The 20,000-nt window shown below is 34.6% G+C and overlaps 1 protein-coding gene across 1 annotated transcript in view; it reads right to left on the bottom strand.

Annotated features, from left to right (window-relative positions):
• DENND1A (DENN domain containing 1A) overlaps positions 1–20,000 on the bottom strand; it is a 225,181-nt gene that overhangs the window by 185,966 nt on the left and 19,215 nt on the right. Inside the window, exon 3 of the mRNA XM_009280582.2 lies at positions 297–340. Coding sequence (XP_009278857.1) covers positions 297–340 — 44 coding nt within the window. The remainder of the gene's footprint in view (positions 1–296; positions 341–20,000) is intronic.

Raw genomic sequence — 20,000 nt, 5'->3', positions numbered from 1 at the left:
AAATGAACTGCAGGCTGTGGCACCTAAAGGCAAAAAGTGAAATTTATTAATCAATTTTCCTTCCCGCTCTCATGTTTGCTTGTAAAAACTAGACTGTAAAACAATCTTATGAGATCCAAAATTCTTCCGTTTTCTGCTTTAAATGTGAAAATGTTTTTATCCTTCTGCTCCTAATTACAGCTTCTTTTTCTTTCTAAGAATGCATTTATCTCTTTCAGTAAAAAGAGCAGCAATAATATGTTGAACAACCCTGAAATAAATTTTGTCATGTAAAAAATTAATTACGCATTCCAAACCTGGTCACTGTAGTCCTCTGGGAATTGCCTCCGCACCTCAGGATCTGTAAATAATTGACAGATAATATTAATTGGCTTTGGATTAGTGAGCAAGCAGAGAATCACACATTAATATTTGATCAGAAGATGATAGCAACCCTGGCAGGGGATCCAAGAAGGGCAGCTGAGACTGCTATGTTGATAAGAGCAGGGAAGGACTTTTCAAGGCTCTCCCTTTACCCTCCTCCAGAAAGACAAAAATTGTATATAAAACATACACACAGAAAACATATGAAACCATAAATATCTGTGTGTACATACACATGTGTATATACACACCCCCCATATGTAAATAAATGTTTTTATATAAATTATTTTATAGGAGATGTCCTGGTGCTACACTGAACTTTAGGCTGTTACCTTGTGCAGTATCTTTCTGGCTGCAATTTGCCAACCAGGCTTGTCACCAGAAAATGGTTACCAAATGCACTTAGATTTTGTTTGTAATCAGATAACTAGTTTTGCCAGCCACAGAAACTGCGTCGATTAACCTCCGCAGATGTTTTCAGTGATACCAGATTACAAATCTCTCAAAATTACTTTATATTAATGTTAAGGTATGCTCCCTAGAAAACAAAAAAATATTTATCCCGAATTTGAAAGAGGTAATTAATGTAGCCCTGGAACCTCTAATGCTTCAGACTAGCAAGCATTCAAGACTGACGCAAAGTCCTTATTCCTTTGGCTTGTCAGAATAAATAATATGGTAGTATTCCCTGAACTTAATTAGAGATGTTAATAAAACAACAAAATATCATTATTAAAGTTGTTTATATGACAACCTATTTAAACCAGAACTCTTCAAAGCCATCCATTTTTCAAAGGAATATGGCTGAGAAGACCAGATTCCATTCTACAAAGAATTTTTTTAGTTACAAAAATCAAAAACCAAACCATACAACAATCACATGAGAGTTCAGAATAAAGTGTAAGGCAGAGAAAAAAAAGCAACTGGTATCCTACACAGTTTCTACCCTTTGTGCAATCAGATGGGTTTGGTTGTATGACGCTTGGCTCACTGGATACACTGTTACCAGATTCTTGACTCTCTATATACCGTCTCCACAAATTTTGATCATTATGTGGGGAGTGACATTGATACACAACCTCTACTGCTCAATTACTGCTACACTGCATTGTAGCTGAGGCTTGAGGGGAAGAGTCACTTTTATGACACATGCACCACACACTGTTATTTCAGAACAGTCCCACCTTAGATTTCTCATTGGCAAAGTTTACTTTACTAATACATCAGTTGATTGGCGATTCAATTGCTAGCAGATGCAAACTTTTCATTAAGGTGTATTCTTTTTACATTAGAAATACAGCAAGATTGTGCTTTAATAAACTTTCTAGCTTAACTTTTTCCAGACAACTAGATGCTTAGTTTTAACATTTCACATTACACACATACAATTACATACACAGTATATCAAATTTTACATATGCATATGAACAAACCATTCTACATTAACACAACAAAGTAGAAATAGAAAGCAAGGGATCACATTTTAAAGCCTTAGTTTGAAAATTCTTAAATCTATATGCAGGTAAGCGTACTAAACTAAGTGTCCAAACATGCAAAGAAATGTGAACAGTTGAACGCACATGAACAGTCCTTTATACACAAGTAACAATTAACAGGACAATACAGTTTCATATTTCTCCAAAGCAAGCACAGTATCAGTGGTAAGATGAAACTATGCAACATCTATTATGATGCATATTCTTAATAATTATTTGAGGCTAAACTTTCCGGATGTCACAGAAAAGACAAATCAATGAAAGAAATAAATTTGTAAATCCAAGTACCTAATATTGCTTAAGAAATCTGTAACAGCGCCTGGAACATGATACTGACATTCCTCCCACTACCACTTCTATTAACCCATTGCTCTCAAACTTAATATAAATATATATATACATACTGACATACACAGCATTTTATCATTTACCATTTTTTAAGGAAACCAGGAATTAAATTGGGACATAAATCCATAGTGCATTTGCTCTAAACACATTCCTCCATAGATCACAATCCACATTCTCCATTCTTTAAAAAGACAACAAAACAGATTAGTCATGCAAAGTAATTGTGTGTGTGTGTGTAAGCATGTATTTCTCCCGTTTTCTTCACATCTTGAAAGCCTTTCTGTGTTTCAGGAGCTCATTGGCATGGAGGAAGGCCTATAGGAACCTATTTGTCAGCATCTATGTAAACTCTGAAAGCTCCTAGCAAGATCACCATCCAGAAGACAGAGGTACATTGTGCACCACTTTGCAAGATACTAATATTCACTCATAAGCACTGGTAGCTGAAAGTTATCATGGGCAAATAAATACGTGCTGGTGCTTTTATTGTCTCAGAGGCCACCTTACAAACCTTTCTCATTAAAATGAAACAAAACACAACTTAAATAATAACTTAAAAATCACAGCCAAGGATTTTTTGTTAGGCTTTTTTGGTTTTAAATTTAGCTTTGTCTATATACATCAATTTCCATTCAGAGTTTTTACTTAAATATGTTCATTCTTACAGAAAATTGGGATTTTTTTTCCTGCCTCTCAAAAATTTATATGCCATCAACAAATAAGGCGGAGCAGTGGCCATAGAAAACACAGCGTAAAATAAACAGAAAAAAAATCCTCCCTGTTCCATACATGTCCCTAACACAGGAAAGTCAAAATCATAGACTCGTTGAATGGTTTGGGTTGGAAGGGACCTTAAAGATCATCTAGTTCCAGCCCCCCTGCCATGGGCAGGGACACCTTCCACTAGACCAGGTTGCTGAAAGCCCCATCCAACCTGGCCTTGGACACTTCCAGGGAGGGGGCATCCACAACTTCTCTGGGCAACCTGTGCCAGTGTCTCACCACCCTTACAATAAATCAGCTTACAACAAACCAAAAGATTTCCATTGTCCTCATCTCTTACAAGGACCACTATATTTTGTACCTCAGTTGAGTAGACTATACACTGAACAGGATTTGGCAAAATTTTCAATGTTGACTCATTCACAGCCATTGTCTGTGATGTAGAGTGCGCTACATAATTAAAATGCAGTTATGGTGATTACCAATACAAAGTAACAAACAATAACTTCCCCCCACCATCACTACATCAGAATGTATATCTCCAACATTTCTTTAATATCAATAGCCAGTAACAGAGGATATTTCAAGTCTCAAAGTTACTGAAATTTTTAACTGATCTACTACAAAATTGTTTTCCTTAATTATTTCAGAAATTATGCATTTCTGAATATTTGTTCTTTAGGGGTAACATGCACTAGTTAAAAATTAGACCATGGGTTATTAAGATCTTTACAATGCACCAAAAATCAGATTACCTTTATAATTAGCTTAAGACTGTTGCTTCCGAAACAAAAATTTTGTCACGTGGACATTCTTTTGCCATGGAAAGAATTGTGATATATCCTTGCTGCAAGAAGAGCAACATTTCAATCTTTGCTGTCCATCCCTATGGCTTCCTCTCCTCGCACAGGAGCGGTGATACTGACAGCCGTCTCCAACACTGCTGGATCAGGCTACATGTAAAGGCAGAAGGCTGACCTCCATCTTCTCTTGAGAAAGGCAGCGAGAATGGATTATCTTTGCTGCTGTGGTTTGCATACCACAGGAGGCAGGTATGCCACATTTTAAGAACCCTTCCTATAGGTCATCAAGCCCAGTTATTCATAAACTGTGAGTAAATATTTAGAATACCTATTTCTTATTTTGTGTCTTCAGTGAGCTTGGTAACAGGAGAAAACTGAAAGAAAAAAGAAAAGAAAAAAAAAAAAAAAGATGACCCAAACCCCCACAAAACCACAGGTAATAGATCTTATTGAAATAGGCCTTTTAAGCAATTCAGTAACATAAAATGGGGAGTTTCCAAACTTTTCCATATAGTAGCTTATTGACTGTAATATAATTTTTACTTTGCTATTACATAGTAATATACTATATATATAGTTTTCTATATCTCTTAACTAGTACCATTCCACTTTTACTTGTCTATGGATCTGTATCCTAAAGGACAAATTATTTCTACCTCTTTAAAATTCAACAGTAAAATATACACACTGCAAGGCTCAGTAAGAAGCCAGGAGGAAATTTGTTGGATGCTTGCTATGCAGACTTCCAGCAACTGAAGTAGTTATGGTTGTTTTCAAGACTAAGCAACTGAGAACGCCTGAATCTGGGCTTTGGTGAATTGAATCCTTATGTAGATAGCAATATTTCACTCACCAGATTAAACATTACCACACCGCAATTTAGAAAAAGATGTGACTGTGATTAGAGTCCCTATCTGAGTCAGTTTCTACAGGTTCAAGATGAACGTGTTCTCAAAGCACACAGTCTACAATTATATTTTCATCCAAAAAATGGATCTCTCGGTGCCACAATACATTCATAAGTTGTCTTTAATATAAATAAAAATTTCCTATGTCACTCAACTGTATACATTAGAAGAAATTTAATTTAATCCACAATGCATGAAATGCATGAAATTAACTTAATTTCTCATCCACCAATTTCAATATGTACTTAGCTGGATGAGCAAGGCACCTTGTGGAATTGCACTGGGTCTCACATGTCTGTTAAGACAGTAGGATATATAGTTTGTATACAGTCTGCTTTTGATGACACATCTCATAACAGCATCAGAATGGCTAATCCATGTAACTTGGAACCCTACAGTTAAGAAACCCACCTTTAAATTATGCCTGGCAGCCACACGCTTGCATGTCCTCATGTTTTTACAAGTACTTTATATTTAACATTGCGTCAGCTCCATCACTTCAGCTTTTAAATGGTCTGGGAATATTTACTAAACTTTCAGTATCTTTATTTGGAAAACACTACACAATGGAAAAAGAAACTACATCACATCTTACTATAACTTTCATCACTTTATCCATTCTTCATTGTTAATCTAATGTTCATTTGAAAGGTGTTTTCAATTACGCTTACCTACACATATATACACAATAAAATTATATTTCAATTCCATGTGGTCATTACATGAAGTTCCATGAAGCTGGAGCACCCTCACTAAAGCAAGAGGATTTACATAAGTACATACATTTAGATAGTGGCCATCAAGACACCTGACTTCATGAAATATAAACATCTACAAACATTACTGTTACTCAGTATGGCCAGGCTCTCCATTGAAAGGATAAGCACAAGGCGCCTAATAATCACAATGGACACAATATCCAAATTATTCTGAACAGGGGAAAACGGTCATACAAACGGAGGAATATGGGAGGGTAGCTCAAACAAGCATTCAGAATTCAGCTTTAATCAGTACCACTAGTATCAGTAAAATATGCTTCAGCATTCATGTAAAATACTTGGTAAAGACATGAACATAGCTGACTGTCAACTCTGCCTATAAAACTGAAGTAACTTGAAAACTTCAAAGACTTTTACTAACGGTAATTTGTTTTGCACACTGCATGCAAACAGAATTAGATGTAGCTCCATTGTATCTCCAGACAGTAAGAAAACCCTTTGCAACTCAAAACACAGTGAATGCTCGTATTCTAGGTACTTAACAGGCTTTCTAATGAAGTGAAGCTCAAATATTTTTGTACTTTAATACTCCATAGGCAAAGTAAACACACATAAAATACTTTTTTCAAGTTCAGGAGAGTGGAATCCATTTGCTGACATCAGAACAAGGGAAGAGACAGACTGAAATCCTAACCAACCTCTTACATAGCTACAGCAAAGTACAGAGCTTGAAGATTTCCAGTGCACCAGTCATCTATGAAGTTATAAAGCATTAAAAGCTCAGCTGAGGTCAGCAAAAGGAGACATTGCAAAACAATGAATAGACAAAATGAAAGTTAACAACTGAAAGAAAAAAGGTCATATGAATTATGGAGGTGCTTCTCAAACTAAACTTCTCCCAAACCCCAAAACATGAACTCAAGTTGTGCTACAAGTTGAACTTGTATGTTGATGGTAACTTAATATCTCCTGTTTATCTTTCATTATATCTGATTTTGTAGTTTCAGCTCACAAAAGATTATAAGATCCACACAGTTTCTGCCTAAAGCAAGTGCTGACAAACTTCTCTGCAAAATAACCATATATTAGTATTAATAGCATGCTGAAATATAGGACTGGAAATTGTAAGTTACAAGTGTAAAGCTGAAAGTACACAAACAATACCATTCCAAAAGAAAGCTAAAATACACCATCTTATCTGCAATCCCCCATTCTTGTATGGGCACAAGTGCAATGAAATACATATATGTCACAAATTTAAATTAAAACTGTTGGTACTAAGAAAAAAGTCAACTTAATTTTATTCCTAATGTTTACGCTCAGGTTTAAAAAGCTTTTAAACCAATGACATGTCATATGAATTTCCTAAGATTCATGAGTGACTTCACTGAAGTCAGAGTGGGTTCACTTACCAACCCAATGCACATCATTGTAAGCCCTCTTCCCAGAGGATATAGCTCCATACAAAGCAGCTGCTGCCCGTAAAATCTAGGTTGGCCAAAGACCTGGAGATCCACTAGCCCTTATTACTCACAACAGACACCCTGTTCTAGGGAGGACCAGTTAGGAAAAACACATACGAAATAGATCACATGGTTATTTTTGAAGCAGTTTCCTTTGCAACTATTTTAAGAGGTGCTTTTGAGGGAAACTACTGAATCAATTCTCATATGAACAATATGTGAAATTTTTGTAACTGAACATATTTTTTATTTTGAAAAGGGGTAAGAAAAGACAATGCTATTTCTCAGTGATAGAAGAGTAAAACTTTTCTGCACTGTCACAGAAGCATTTTGATTCCTTGCCATGCATTTATAGAGTATCAACAAATGGACAGCACAAACCATTGATTCCACACTAGGTGAATACAGTTTTCATTGCTAACACGTTTAGTTTTTCCCTCTAGTAGTAGAGAGTCTATCTCACATCTATGCACATTATGTATAGCATTGTATTCATTACTCAACCATATTCAAGCTATTATTGTTAGTATTTTAGTAAATACGTGAATGTTTCCAAGTTCTAAAACCTATTACTGCCTCTTCCTACAGAATCTTGTTCAACAAAAAGCCAAATACAAAATAATATTGAAATTAGCTGTGAACTGTATAATCCCATTGTTCAATTTCATGGCATTTAAGACACTACCTTCCCCTCCTCACAAGTCTAGATGTTAATCCATGCTGTAACCTGATTTAATTTTCCAGATGACAGGATGGGAACATGCTACAATGGCATATTAGTGTAACTACGCTGCTCTTTTACTCTCAACTTCTCTTACATCATGAAGAGTTTTGCTTTTAAAAGAGGCGTGCTTAATTACTTCTAAAAATAGTGCAACTCAAACCGGTCTGTATTTCAAGTGTATGGAAATTAAAAAACCAGGGAAGTTCTTCAAGAAATTATCAGAAAATACTTCCCACAGTTAACCACACAAAACGAATACATATAAACCTGTTTCTTCTGATAAAAGTCAGCCAATTTAATCCATACTGGCTACATATCATTCAGATACACTAATCCCAAATTGAAAAATACAGTGAAAATTACTTCATTTTTCCTCCCTAACTAAATGATTTAACTCATTCACTTCTTTAAGGTCTTTACAGCTGCAATCCCTCTAAAATGAAATGGAATTCCATTCAGAGCAACTTGTAATTTCAACACCCACTACGCATTATAGTACTTATGCAGCACAACTAAAAAGTAACGTAAACTTCTTTCCAAACCTCTGCAAACTCCTTGATGTCCTGTATTCAGTACAGCCGAACACTTCTGCTTGCCCCTAAACTGCTGCAGACTTAGCATGCAGATAACATCTCAGAGTGGGGGAAGAGGGGGAGGAGGGAAAAAGGCAGGCGGGTGGGGGGCGGTGGAGAAAATGTGGGAGAGGAAAAAACTCTACACACACACAAGACGACAGACAAGAAACCTCAGAACAAGTTCTGGCAGAAAAGTACGTATGGAATAAAAATTACGTTTTTCTGGATGTGAAGCTTTAAGACTTCAATCTTTTCTTCTTAAAGTACTCCTTACCCTAAAATTGTACAAGTCAGAACAAAACCAAGATGTAAAAGAAAATTCTATAAGAATGTCTTACAAACTATGTTTAAAAAAAAAAAAAAACCCACACACACAAAAAGCCTGCCAGCACCACAATGCATGCAATTGAAGTTACCCATATGCATAGCAAGCATACACAGCTGGTTCAATATTCAAAAATACAACCCACGTGAGAATAGTATGCAATGAAACTATCCACCTAGCAGATCGCATTTCAAACAAATATTCCATTTCTAGGATATAGTCCGCATCTTTGTGACAAGTTAGGCATAAATAAGTGGACACTGACTTATCGTTCTCAGTTACTGAAGTTTTTGTGAATGATGTACAATCACCAGTTGAGTGAATCAGCAAGTACTATACACATCAGCTGCTGTTCAAATGAGTCCATTGACTTTAACACCATAAAAAACAAGACTTGCAAGTTTGCGTCTCTCTCTTAACAGAACATTTGGAAGTCTGCCCTGCAACTGCCAAAAACCTCACTGGTAACATGAAAACGCTTTTCACAACAGTTTAATCTAGAAACAATATATAGGGTTTGCAACTCACAGATGAAATTCTGTTCAGAGTTCAGTAAAATGATCCAAAAGCAGGAAAGACTGAGAGCAAAGACAACATAAAATATACATCATAGGAAACAGGAAGGGAGAAAACCAGAACAGATTAAGCAAATCACTATGATTTCCGTAATTATTTTATATTATTAACACATCCAGAGCTACGGGAGAAGTGAGGAGCAAAACTTTCCTAGGCAGTGTTCAGCAATATCTTATATATTTTTATTAACAATCCTTCCAAAATAAAGCAGGTTAACCTACAACTTCCTCGTGGATTTTTACTTAAGGCTATATACAGTTCTCCAGAATAAAGAGAATTATCTTTAAAATTCAAATGATTCTGCACGATATGGAGAGGTAATAGTCCTAACAACACAAGAATTGGCAAAAGTTGTCAAAGTTGCCCTTATGTTTCAGTACACCTGAGGTACCTGGGTTCCTAACTGATCTCCTCACATCAGTTTTCCAGTGCATGCATTAGTCCATCAGCAGCTTTATGACCCATTCAGAATAAGCCTTAAATATGAGACTTTCACTGCTTCTAGCATCCAAACCAACTTTCCATCTAAAGGGGTCTTGGTTAAATTCATTTTACAGTCTTGTTAATAAACTATAGTAAGTGCAAAATAGAAACAACACTCACTTCTTGGATAAGACGACAGGAAAAACATTCATTGTCTTTTACAGAAAGAAGAGGCTACATTAGTTTCCTCTTAGCAAGTCCTAGTTATTTGGTGTCATGTCAAGTTGTTGAACTGTCCAGCTTGCCACTTAAAAGGCACTTACCATCACATGGACATTCCACTACAGAAAAGTAGTAGAGTTAAGAATGCTATTTCCAGTTTCTTCTGGCACAGTTACAACTTTGAAAGAATCTGTTCTTTTGTTTCAATACCATTTGAAGAGCTAAAGTATCATGAAATAAACAGATGCTGGAGAATTTAAAACAACAATAACAACAAAAACAACCAAACAAAAAACCACCACTGAAGTTAGCTCTGATCTAAATGTTAACGCAAACATAACCACAAAACCTGAAGAGTCGGTTCAGTTTATATTTTATTTCAAATCTCTTCTGTAGTATAAAGTCAGTCATCTCTCTCCCAAGGAACAAGATCAGCTCTTCCCTTCCACAGCATTAAGTTGTAATCATTAAGTTGTAATAGGAGCAGATCAAGAAGCAATGGATTGAAGAAAATGCATGTTTCAGAGTCAAGATCTGATAAACCATAAGTAAAAGGATATTGGAAAAGTTATGCATCAGACTAGTTAGACTGTTTTATAAGATAACATGTTCCATCTTCAACTGCTATTATTTACTCTCTTGGATTCTTATATGGAATGGTGCCAGGTTTAATCAAAACTTTACCAATTCTTTTAATTAATTTTGTGAAACAGTTGTGTTGCAAGCACAGTGTTCAGTATATGAAATACGGTTGGGGAATTACCTCTATATTAAATCCTTAACTCCTTTTGTTTCATCCATACCAAGAAATCAGTTTAAAAAAAATCAGTTGTATAACAGTACAGATTCATTTCTCTTCTACTAATGTTCTAAACTGTAAGAATAAGGAAATGTTAGAAAGCGCAAGATGTCTTCAGTGATCAGAAAACACATAATTATTTCTTTACTAAGAGGAGGAGAAAACTTTCAGTCCAGAGTAATTTTTAAACTGATGATACTGATATAACTAAAGCTAGAACTATAAAAGTGGATGCGTAGGATAGAGTTAAAGCTAAAATAACAGAGATCAAAAACAGAAGACAAAAAAAGTACTTATTTAAAGTCTTGTTTGTTACATGTTTCTCCCATCTTCATTTGAGGTCTTCAGATCTTTTATATGCAATGGTTAATTACTTTGGTGATACCTCAAGTCCACATTAAAGCACGGTTGATGAATCTTTTGAGTTTGCTTTACTATGCACTTAAGGGGATATTTCTCTTCATAACCATCTGTTCTTCAACCAACCCAGAAATTTCATATTACTGGAAATCTAAGCCAAACTCCAGGAGGCCTGCAAGGAGCAAATTTTGAATGGATTATGTTTTTAATTCTTTTTTTTCCCCTTGTAATTTCAGTCAGCAAATTATACAGCAGCTAAAACTTGCAAAAAATACAATTAGGTACTTCAATGTTCAAGAAATCCACAAAGCCTGGCTTACAAAATTAAATACGAAGCATTTTGAAACATTTTACAGGCTGCCTGTAATAATTATACAAAAGAGTTTAAATGTAGAAGTTGAATAGGAACACCTACTTAAGTAGGCTTTTTTTGGTTTTAATAATTTTTTAAATTTATTTGTGTTTGATCAGTTTATTTTTTTCTCATAACCTTTTCACCACTCTATAAATTTAATAGAGATATGTTTCAAGTGCTCAGGCCATGAATACTGAATTTCTTTCTCTCCTGCCTCTTTGTATTTATATTCCGAGACAGCAGAGTTGCCTGGTGACAGCCTCTTCACCTCAACAGCAGCTGGCAAGCCCTCCTTGTCCTGAAAATATGAAAGAAACAGTTAACTAATATTTCACACTATGATTTAAATGTGACAATCTGGAAGTGCCAATACCACACAGGGTTGGATTTACAAGATAAGATTTTTCTTAAGTCTCAGAAGCAGTAAAGGAAGAAAAATAAACAGACCTTCATCACATGTAGCTAGTATGCAGCAAAAATTAACCCAGACTTAGTGCACAATCTAGAGTTTAACAATACCAGACACCAGAGGTGATTGTGTAAATCTGCCAATTTAACTTATATTTCCAGAATGCAAAGTCTCAAGTTATGCAAGATAAGACCAAAGCAACTAGAGTTTTGACATTTTTACAAGAAACAGTCACCCTCTTTAATATTTACAAGACATGTATTTCAAATTGCTTATGTATGCCTATCTGCTTTCCCAAGATTACTGCTTCTGCTGAAGGTTCAAGCATATGTAGCTCAAAACAATTTCTTTAAGCTAGCTTTTTACAGCAAAAATAAAAGATTTACATTTGATAAAATGAGAGTTTATAGCCAACTTAAGTCATACCTAACACTGGCATATTAATAAGCAACTTCATTAAAAAAAAAATCCTTATTCAATTAATTTTAAGAGGAATTTTTACGTAATGTCACATTTTCTACTTTCCTGTGTCAACCAGATAATTTTTAATTCTGTTCGTTGTTTTGAAGAAAGCCAGGAATAACATTTTAATGTCACATTGCTTTTTAGAAATACTATATTACAAGGAGCTCATGTAAAACCACAATGTGGCCATGGCAATCAATCAACTACATTACAAAACCTAAAGGAATTGCTAATGAAAACAAATAGTATTTTCCAACATACCGCCAGGCTTTTCATTACTAGAAAATACTTTGAGCTGTATAAACATTTTCCAAACTGCTTTATTTTCACCATTTTTGTTTTTAGTTTTCATGACATTATGGACATTTTAATTTGCTAATAACCTATATTTTCCATGTATTACAGAACACTTTAGAGTCATCTAACTTTTTTTTCATCTCTTTCCAAAACTCACCAATAATAATAAATTCAGAGAGACATATTATTAGGCAAATACATAAAAGTACTGCAGAAACATATTCATTGTTATATGCACCGTCACATTTCAGGTTTAATCTGAACTGACTCAAAAAGCCCTTGGAACAAAAGTGTTCTAGCCAACTGTAAGTTCTTGAAGTGTTATACTAAAAAAAGAAAAAAACTAACCCTACTCTTCAGCAATTGTATAATTGCCTAAACTACACAGAGAATACCTTCTTTGTTAAACATGCAACAGTGAATACTGATTTCTAAGCCTCAAGCTATGTAACTTTATAATGGTTAAAACTCTGACCTTACTTTCATACTTTCAATATTGATAGTCTCAAACTGTTTTCAGTTTCAAAGTTACCATGTTACTTTAGTAGAATACCACCAGCTCCCAGTGACACTGCTCTGTGTTACTGATCTGCACAAATGTCATCTCTTATGGGAATCTCCCTGCGTAGCAATACAAGATTTTATAGAAGACAAGCTCTTCAGAATCATTCTGGGTTTTGATGGCGGCAAGATTTCTATTATTGCATCTCTGTTTATTTCAGGATGCTTTAGTTATTCAAATGGGATGAAAACAGAAAAAACATTCTATCAAAGATGAAATTGTGACACAGGAAACTGAAAATCCCATTCTTAATTTTATTGTTTTCTTTAGTGGAGATGTTAACTTAAATACTTTTTGGAATGTATAGTAAAATATATCCTATCTATCATACAATGAATCCCATTCATATATGTTTCATTATCAATAAAGGACAGCCAAATCTAGCTATCATTTCTGGTGAGACATTATTATAAAGAGTAATACTACGGTTGTGGTTTCTATGACAATTTACACATTCTTAATGCATTTACAACTACAGAAATCTATGGTCCTAACTGACCGATAGTTTCAGTGGTCACCAACTCACTCCTAAGTTTTAAGGTGTGTGAGATCATATATAGAAGATAGCAGTAATTATTTTGTTGATACACTTCAGAACTTAGCCTTGTACCCTTCAGTACTCAACTTCACCTTTTTGTTTCAGCATGAACTGTGTAACATGCTCATCTCCACTTATCAGTCATATTAGTACTGTCCATTCTATCAAAATGGTAATGAAGAGTCATAAGGGCCAGTAAGCTGGAAGCAAGTTAAAAAAAAAAGAAAAAAAAAATCAGAGATTGGTCACGGTGAGCCTCAACTAAGGCTGCAGCATCACTGAGGTCTTGTGAAAGCCTACAAACTGAAGCATTAAATGAGGAAAGTTTTTAAAAAACAGGAAAAGCATTCAATGTACTTTCCTGCAAAAAGTTTCTGTGGAGTCAGATGTGTTGATGACAGAAGCTGAACTTCTTGAACAGTATTCAAAACTTAGTGGGGGTGGAGGAAAAGAGGTCCTAACGTGGAAAAATACACCTCATCTAGCTAATGACCGTGAGATGAAAGAAAAAGAAAATCTTTGAGTGTTCAGCTACTCAGAATGACTTTTCTCTTTTGGAGTAAAGTTCATTAACTGGACAGAATCAAGCACTGCAAGAGAATCATGGGTATATTTACACTTGCAGTATTGACCTATTTCGTATCTGCAATGCTTTCAGCTACTATTAACAAAGCTCACTTTATGCCATGTGTGATGCTATAATAAAAAGGCGGCCTCTGAGGAAATAAGTTTAGCACATTTAAAGCAGTACTATCAGCCTGAAGAATTGTTTGTTTTATATGAAGAGCAGCTTGCTGATATTCAGTGCAACTAGACAGGAAATCAATCATATCACTAAAAAATTTTATAACATTTTTGTTATTGTAGAAAAGGCAAGGGTATCAAAAGGATTTTTAACTGCAAAATAGAAATTCACTGGGAACATTTTAAGATATTTGATACTTCCAAGATGTATGATAGTACATATCCAGCTATCAAGATACTCCTGAGATAGTGGACTAGTCTAGTTCTGAGCAAGAACATTCATAATCATGTTATATTCATTTAATCACCAGCCCTGGAAATCAGGTGTATATAAAACTAGCAATTTCATTAATTTCCTTTCTGTTTTCCTTGCCCAGCTTTATCACACAACAAACTCCCAACTACACTTTCAGACTTTTTCAAGAGCTCTGCCAATTCTTTTCAATCTGTCCACCCTTAGCAGCAGATTTGCTGAAAACAATTTTTTCCTTCACTACCAACTCCAAAGGTAATCTAAAAATGCAACTTTAATCCCCTTGCACAATTTTTCTCCACAGGTTGATCCACAAGGTGCTGAAGTGCAGATGGTCATCGACTCCCATTGTGCTGACATGCAAACCTATTGAGGATGACTAAGGAAACAAGGAGTGTAACTTGTTATAGCCAGCTGGCAGCACAAATGTAGTCTCCAATATCTGCACATCATCACTGATTTGCAAGAACATCTAGTATTACACAGAATAGGAGGGAAAGCTGTGTCCTATAGACAATAACTCCTCAGAAGCAACTTCTCAAAATAACTGAGAAAGCTGATGGAATAGAACATTCAAAGAGACATTTTTCCCGTAGTGCTTGGTAGAAACATCACTGATAGCTACAGCTACACTTGCATTATTGCACACAATCATATGCTTAGCACTGATAAGCAGTATGATGAGGGGAAGCAGTTTTCAACAAATCTTAAAAACTGGAAGTAAGCTTAAGAGCTGTAGCAGCTTTTATCACAGGCAAGCACACCTTGAGGAGTATATACTATTTTCTTGTTATCTCATACCACGTCTAATTGGGCTTCTAAGCTCTCTGCTCCCTAGCTGCTTTTTCCAGTTCTGAATTCACATCACCTTTGTATTCTAATCAAGAGAATTCAAAGTACCAACAGGTCATTTCTAAAAACTCTCCTTCCCGTTAAACTCTCTTATTTGCCCTATATCCAATGATCCATTTTGGAGCACAGAAATGAACAGCATTTACAGTAATTTACTTGTTGAAAAATAAACATATATCACTAATTGCAATATCACAACACTAATACTTCATGCCATAATTGTTCCATAAAGGCTCTACTGCCTTTTCTTAAATGATCAAACTAATGACAAAGTTCTCTCCATCTTTTTATACAAGCATATATGTGTAATTTTTAAACATGAAAGATTAAATTAGAAGTTACACACACAAACACAACTCCTTTTAAAAAGGCTCAAAACACTGTATTTACATCTGCAAGTACTCACTTTATTACTACAACCTTTATAACAGAGCTTAGGTTTGCTTCAAACAAAACAGGGTTCTCCACGATAGAAGTACAAGAAAAAGCCCTGCATACAGTTAGTCTACAAAGAATTAACTGGATTAATTAGCAAGGGATTTGAGAAGCAGCATGGAGCTAGAAAACCAAAACACTAAATTGTTTAAATACTTTGGCAAGGGATCAAGGTTTCTAGGCAGCCCTATGTTCCATTCTCTCTTTTTTTTTTTTTTCCCTCGGTGTTTTAACACATTTAACCTGACAAGGTACTTTTTCATGAGATATGAATGACACTGTCAAAATACCAAAAAAGAAGATGTGAATTAAAAAATGCCACAAGCTGTTAGCAATTCTGCCAACATGTATGAGCCCAGGCAACATTAATTAAAAATCAATAGCTTAGGACATAAATAGCTCTTATCTCTGTTATAGTATATCTCTAACATAACTCTTTATTAAAGGAAAAAAAAAAAAAAGCCAATGCCTTTGCTATTATACTGACTGAATTGACCACAACAAAGCAAAAGAAATAAGGCAAAAACACAAAGCAAAGAAACACATATGAGAAAGGGAGGACAGGCATATGAATGATTGGAATGTTTCAACCTTGCACTATCATTAACACATAACTGGCTGGAAATAGCCACACTGCAAATACTTGCAGAATAAGTTACCAGGAAGAACATTTCAGGTTTTTAGTGCTAATATGATTCTATACAAAATCCTGCATGCCAAGGAAATAATAATGTACACATCTTTCTCTCAGCTAGAGCTTATTAATCAGTATTTTTATTATGCATCTCAACTAAAGATTAAAAATTGTTTGATAATTACAAAATAAAGGTGAGAAAGAGGTAGGAAATTGCACTCAACTTTTTCTTCTTTAGTGATACGATCTTCAAACTAAAGTTACATTAGAAGGCATCAAAGCTAAAAGATTTAAGCTAAACTAGGAACTTAAACCACCACTTTTGAAAGCTGTTTTCAAGCTCACAGAGCACCAAACATTTGAAAGACTTAAACCCATTTTCTAGCAAGAGATCACCTAACGCACACCAAGCTGGACACGCAGTTTGGGTCTGCCGTAACTCCTAGACAATCATAACAATTTAGATTTCTGAACAGCTTCTACAGAAAATTTATTAATAGAAAAAAGAATACATAAGAATCATACTGAAATGGAAAGGTTAAGTTCAGTTTTCTTCTTGCCTAATGACTCCTGCATTATTTGATTATTTATTAATGATGGACATATCAAATGCTTCCATCAAGACACAGAAGTCTAAATCAACAATGAAGAAGTCAACCAGGCACTATTCAGAAAAATTTACTTATTTGAGTTCAAAATAAAAGGGAAAATTTCATTTACATAAGCGCTATGAGAACATATGCCAAGACACTAAAACACTATACAAATTTCAGTGGAAGAGCAGATCATAAAATTGTAGTACCCTTAAGGTGCAATTCTCAGGACAAAAAGGATTATTTTGATAGTCACGATTACAAATTTGAGCTCTCAAGAACATCTTAGAGCAGATGAGCACGTGCAATTGCAGTTCCACTCAACTACAGAACACAGACCTGCAGATGAACAGCAACACCAAACTTTGGATAACACTACAGCGGACAGCCAGTCATTCAGGAATTAAGAGTCTGGAACATATGAGGAGGTTGAATTTATTAGAAACAAGTACTAAAGATTGTTTCGATTGCAAAGAAATTTTTTAGAAATACCAATCTGAAATACTGAATATATAGATGCAGGACATTAGCTACGTAAAATCATATGCCAAGCAGAGCCATATCTATAGGAATAATCAGAGATTAATTAGAAATTCACTTCTATTATGGCAATGTAGTCATGAAGTACTAGCCTTTAAGATCTTAAATGATAACATTTCGCTATGTCAATTGGATTTTGAGTCCTACCTCGTAGCTGAACTTTGGGACATTCCTACTTCCTCTTCCCATGCCCTTGCCATAATCCCATCTCCCAAAAATTTAATTTATTGATTACAGTGCAGCATGAGAAAATCAAAGGTTCTATTCATAAAACAGAGGCATCAAGTGTCAGGACAGGTAAACAGAAGACCTTACTTCTCACAAGACCTTTTAGTCTAACTTTTCATTGAGCTACAGTCAGAAATTACGTATCCTTCCATGGGGCAAAGGTGTGAGGGGGAAGAAATTGTTAATATTGAATACTTTTTTTGGGGCGCAGATGCAATTTTTATTATTTTATTTTTTAAGATATGTCTTTTGTTTTATAAGATTATCTTGAACTACCTGGATTCTCAATTGTTCAACTTCCATTCAAGCTATTGCCAACTTCAGTTAACCTTGTTTAAGGTGTTCCAAATACAAGTTCTTGTTGCTGCATTTGATATAACATGATTCTTCATCTAAAAAGTTAATTATGCAATCTTAATTTTTAGTAGCAGAGGTACATTAGAACACAGAACTGTTCCTAACAGTGTTCCCCTAAATGGAATAAACTGAAATTCCACCAAGTTCCCCCAATAATATTTTATGTCATTGTAAAAATATAAAAAATCACTTTATTAACATTTTAATAATTTTCTCCATTGAAGGTTCAAGAAAATAAAACAATTCAGTGGCTTTGTTACATCATCTGTCTCCATTTTATTTTATCATTATAAATTAAACTGATTATAAGATGCAGAAGTAATTTGTAAACTCTTTCAAAGGACATGATTTACATTTTTCTTCTACAAAGATGAAGATATCCCCCTAACATGCTCCACTTGTGTTAAATATCAAATAAAGATACTTATACTACACATATGGCAAAAATGGAAGATATTTCTGATATGTTTGGGGATTACTTTTAGTATTCTAACACTGTTTATAATACTGGTGCAAATACTGCCACCAATAAAGAAACAAACATTAAAAAGGTGTCCTTTAAGCTTCCCTTTAAGGCATCTACCATAATCGTATAATTTGCTCTGGACATCATTAAAATGTAAAGTTAATGAGGATTCAGCTGAAAACAGAAGAAATGTAACCTATTTTCAGGCAAAACTTCTAACACTGCAATCAGAGGGAAAACCTCTTTGATGTCTCTTTGTCTCTTCTCATTAATTTTCTTTTGGTTTAAAAAAAACCACAAAGGCTGTTGTAACTAAAAAATGCATAGAAGTTTAAACATGGTAATTATAGTCAAGCTGCAATGAGGTCATTAGGTTTTTAAAACTTTGAGATAAATAAAATTGAGATGTATGACTATTTTAAAAACATGTCAATACTCAATTTCAATTGTCCATCTGATACCCACTGTATTCTAAGGATTTAGTCTAGATACAGAATTGCTTCAAGATGATATAGTGAAGGACCTAATCCCGTATCCAGGGTAAAGCAAAGCAATCAAGAAATACATCAAAATGTAAAGTGCTGTAATTACTGTATTACTGGATACCACATTTGGTATTTGTAAGTGCAACAAAGCATGCTTTTTGCAATCTCCATGCAAGAGAGGTGGCAAATTGTGAGATTCTGCTACTTTTTACCTCTACAGTTCATTAAAGAATAAAATATTGAACAAGTTAAATAATTCTATTTACTCACTACATCTATTTTTGTTTATGAATACTGCCAAAGTACACACAAAGCTATATACTTCTGTTTTAACATGCTAATTCTTTCCAGCAGAAAGTATCTTTAAGAGCTATTTCATTACATAGTACTGACGGAACCTACGATACACTGAAGTGGTGTGTATTTTTAGTGAATAATTTACAAGTAAATTTTCTCAAACCATAATCAAAACAATTTTTAACACTACTGTGTACAAAAGAAGATGATAGATTATCACATAAACAAGTAAGGCATTTAAGCCATTAAGTAAAAGCAACAAATATACAGGACAAAGATAACATTTTTAGTGTAGAAGGACATTAATCACAATGAAGCAAAATAAACATATCTATAGCATTTTTCCATGTGCAAATATCACCTCTAGATGAAATGGGATGAGATGAGATCAATATATTAGTCTGTGGTAATTGTAAGTATGAATTTTAATGCATTTGTGGACATAGGTTATAGCTTTAATAGAGAATTATTTACCCTATTGAATTTTTTAATATGTTTGATAAACTCCTCTTCAAATTAAACCAAGTGAATGATCAACAGGCAAGTATAAGATAAAATCAGATCATAGAATCATAGAATCATTAAGGTTGGAAAAGACCTCTAACATCATCGAGTCCAACCGTCAACCCAACACCACCATGCCCACTAAACCATGTCCCTAAG

Source organism: Aptenodytes forsteri, unplaced genomic scaffold, assembly GCF_000699145.1.
Source record: "Aptenodytes forsteri isolate BGI_AS27 unplaced genomic scaffold, ASM69914v1 Scaffold68, whole genome shotgun sequence".
In the NCBI taxonomy this organism is placed as follows: Eukaryota; Metazoa; Chordata; class Aves; order Sphenisciformes; family Spheniscidae; genus Aptenodytes; species Aptenodytes forsteri.
This window is presented reverse-complemented; position numbering and strand designations above follow the sequence as displayed.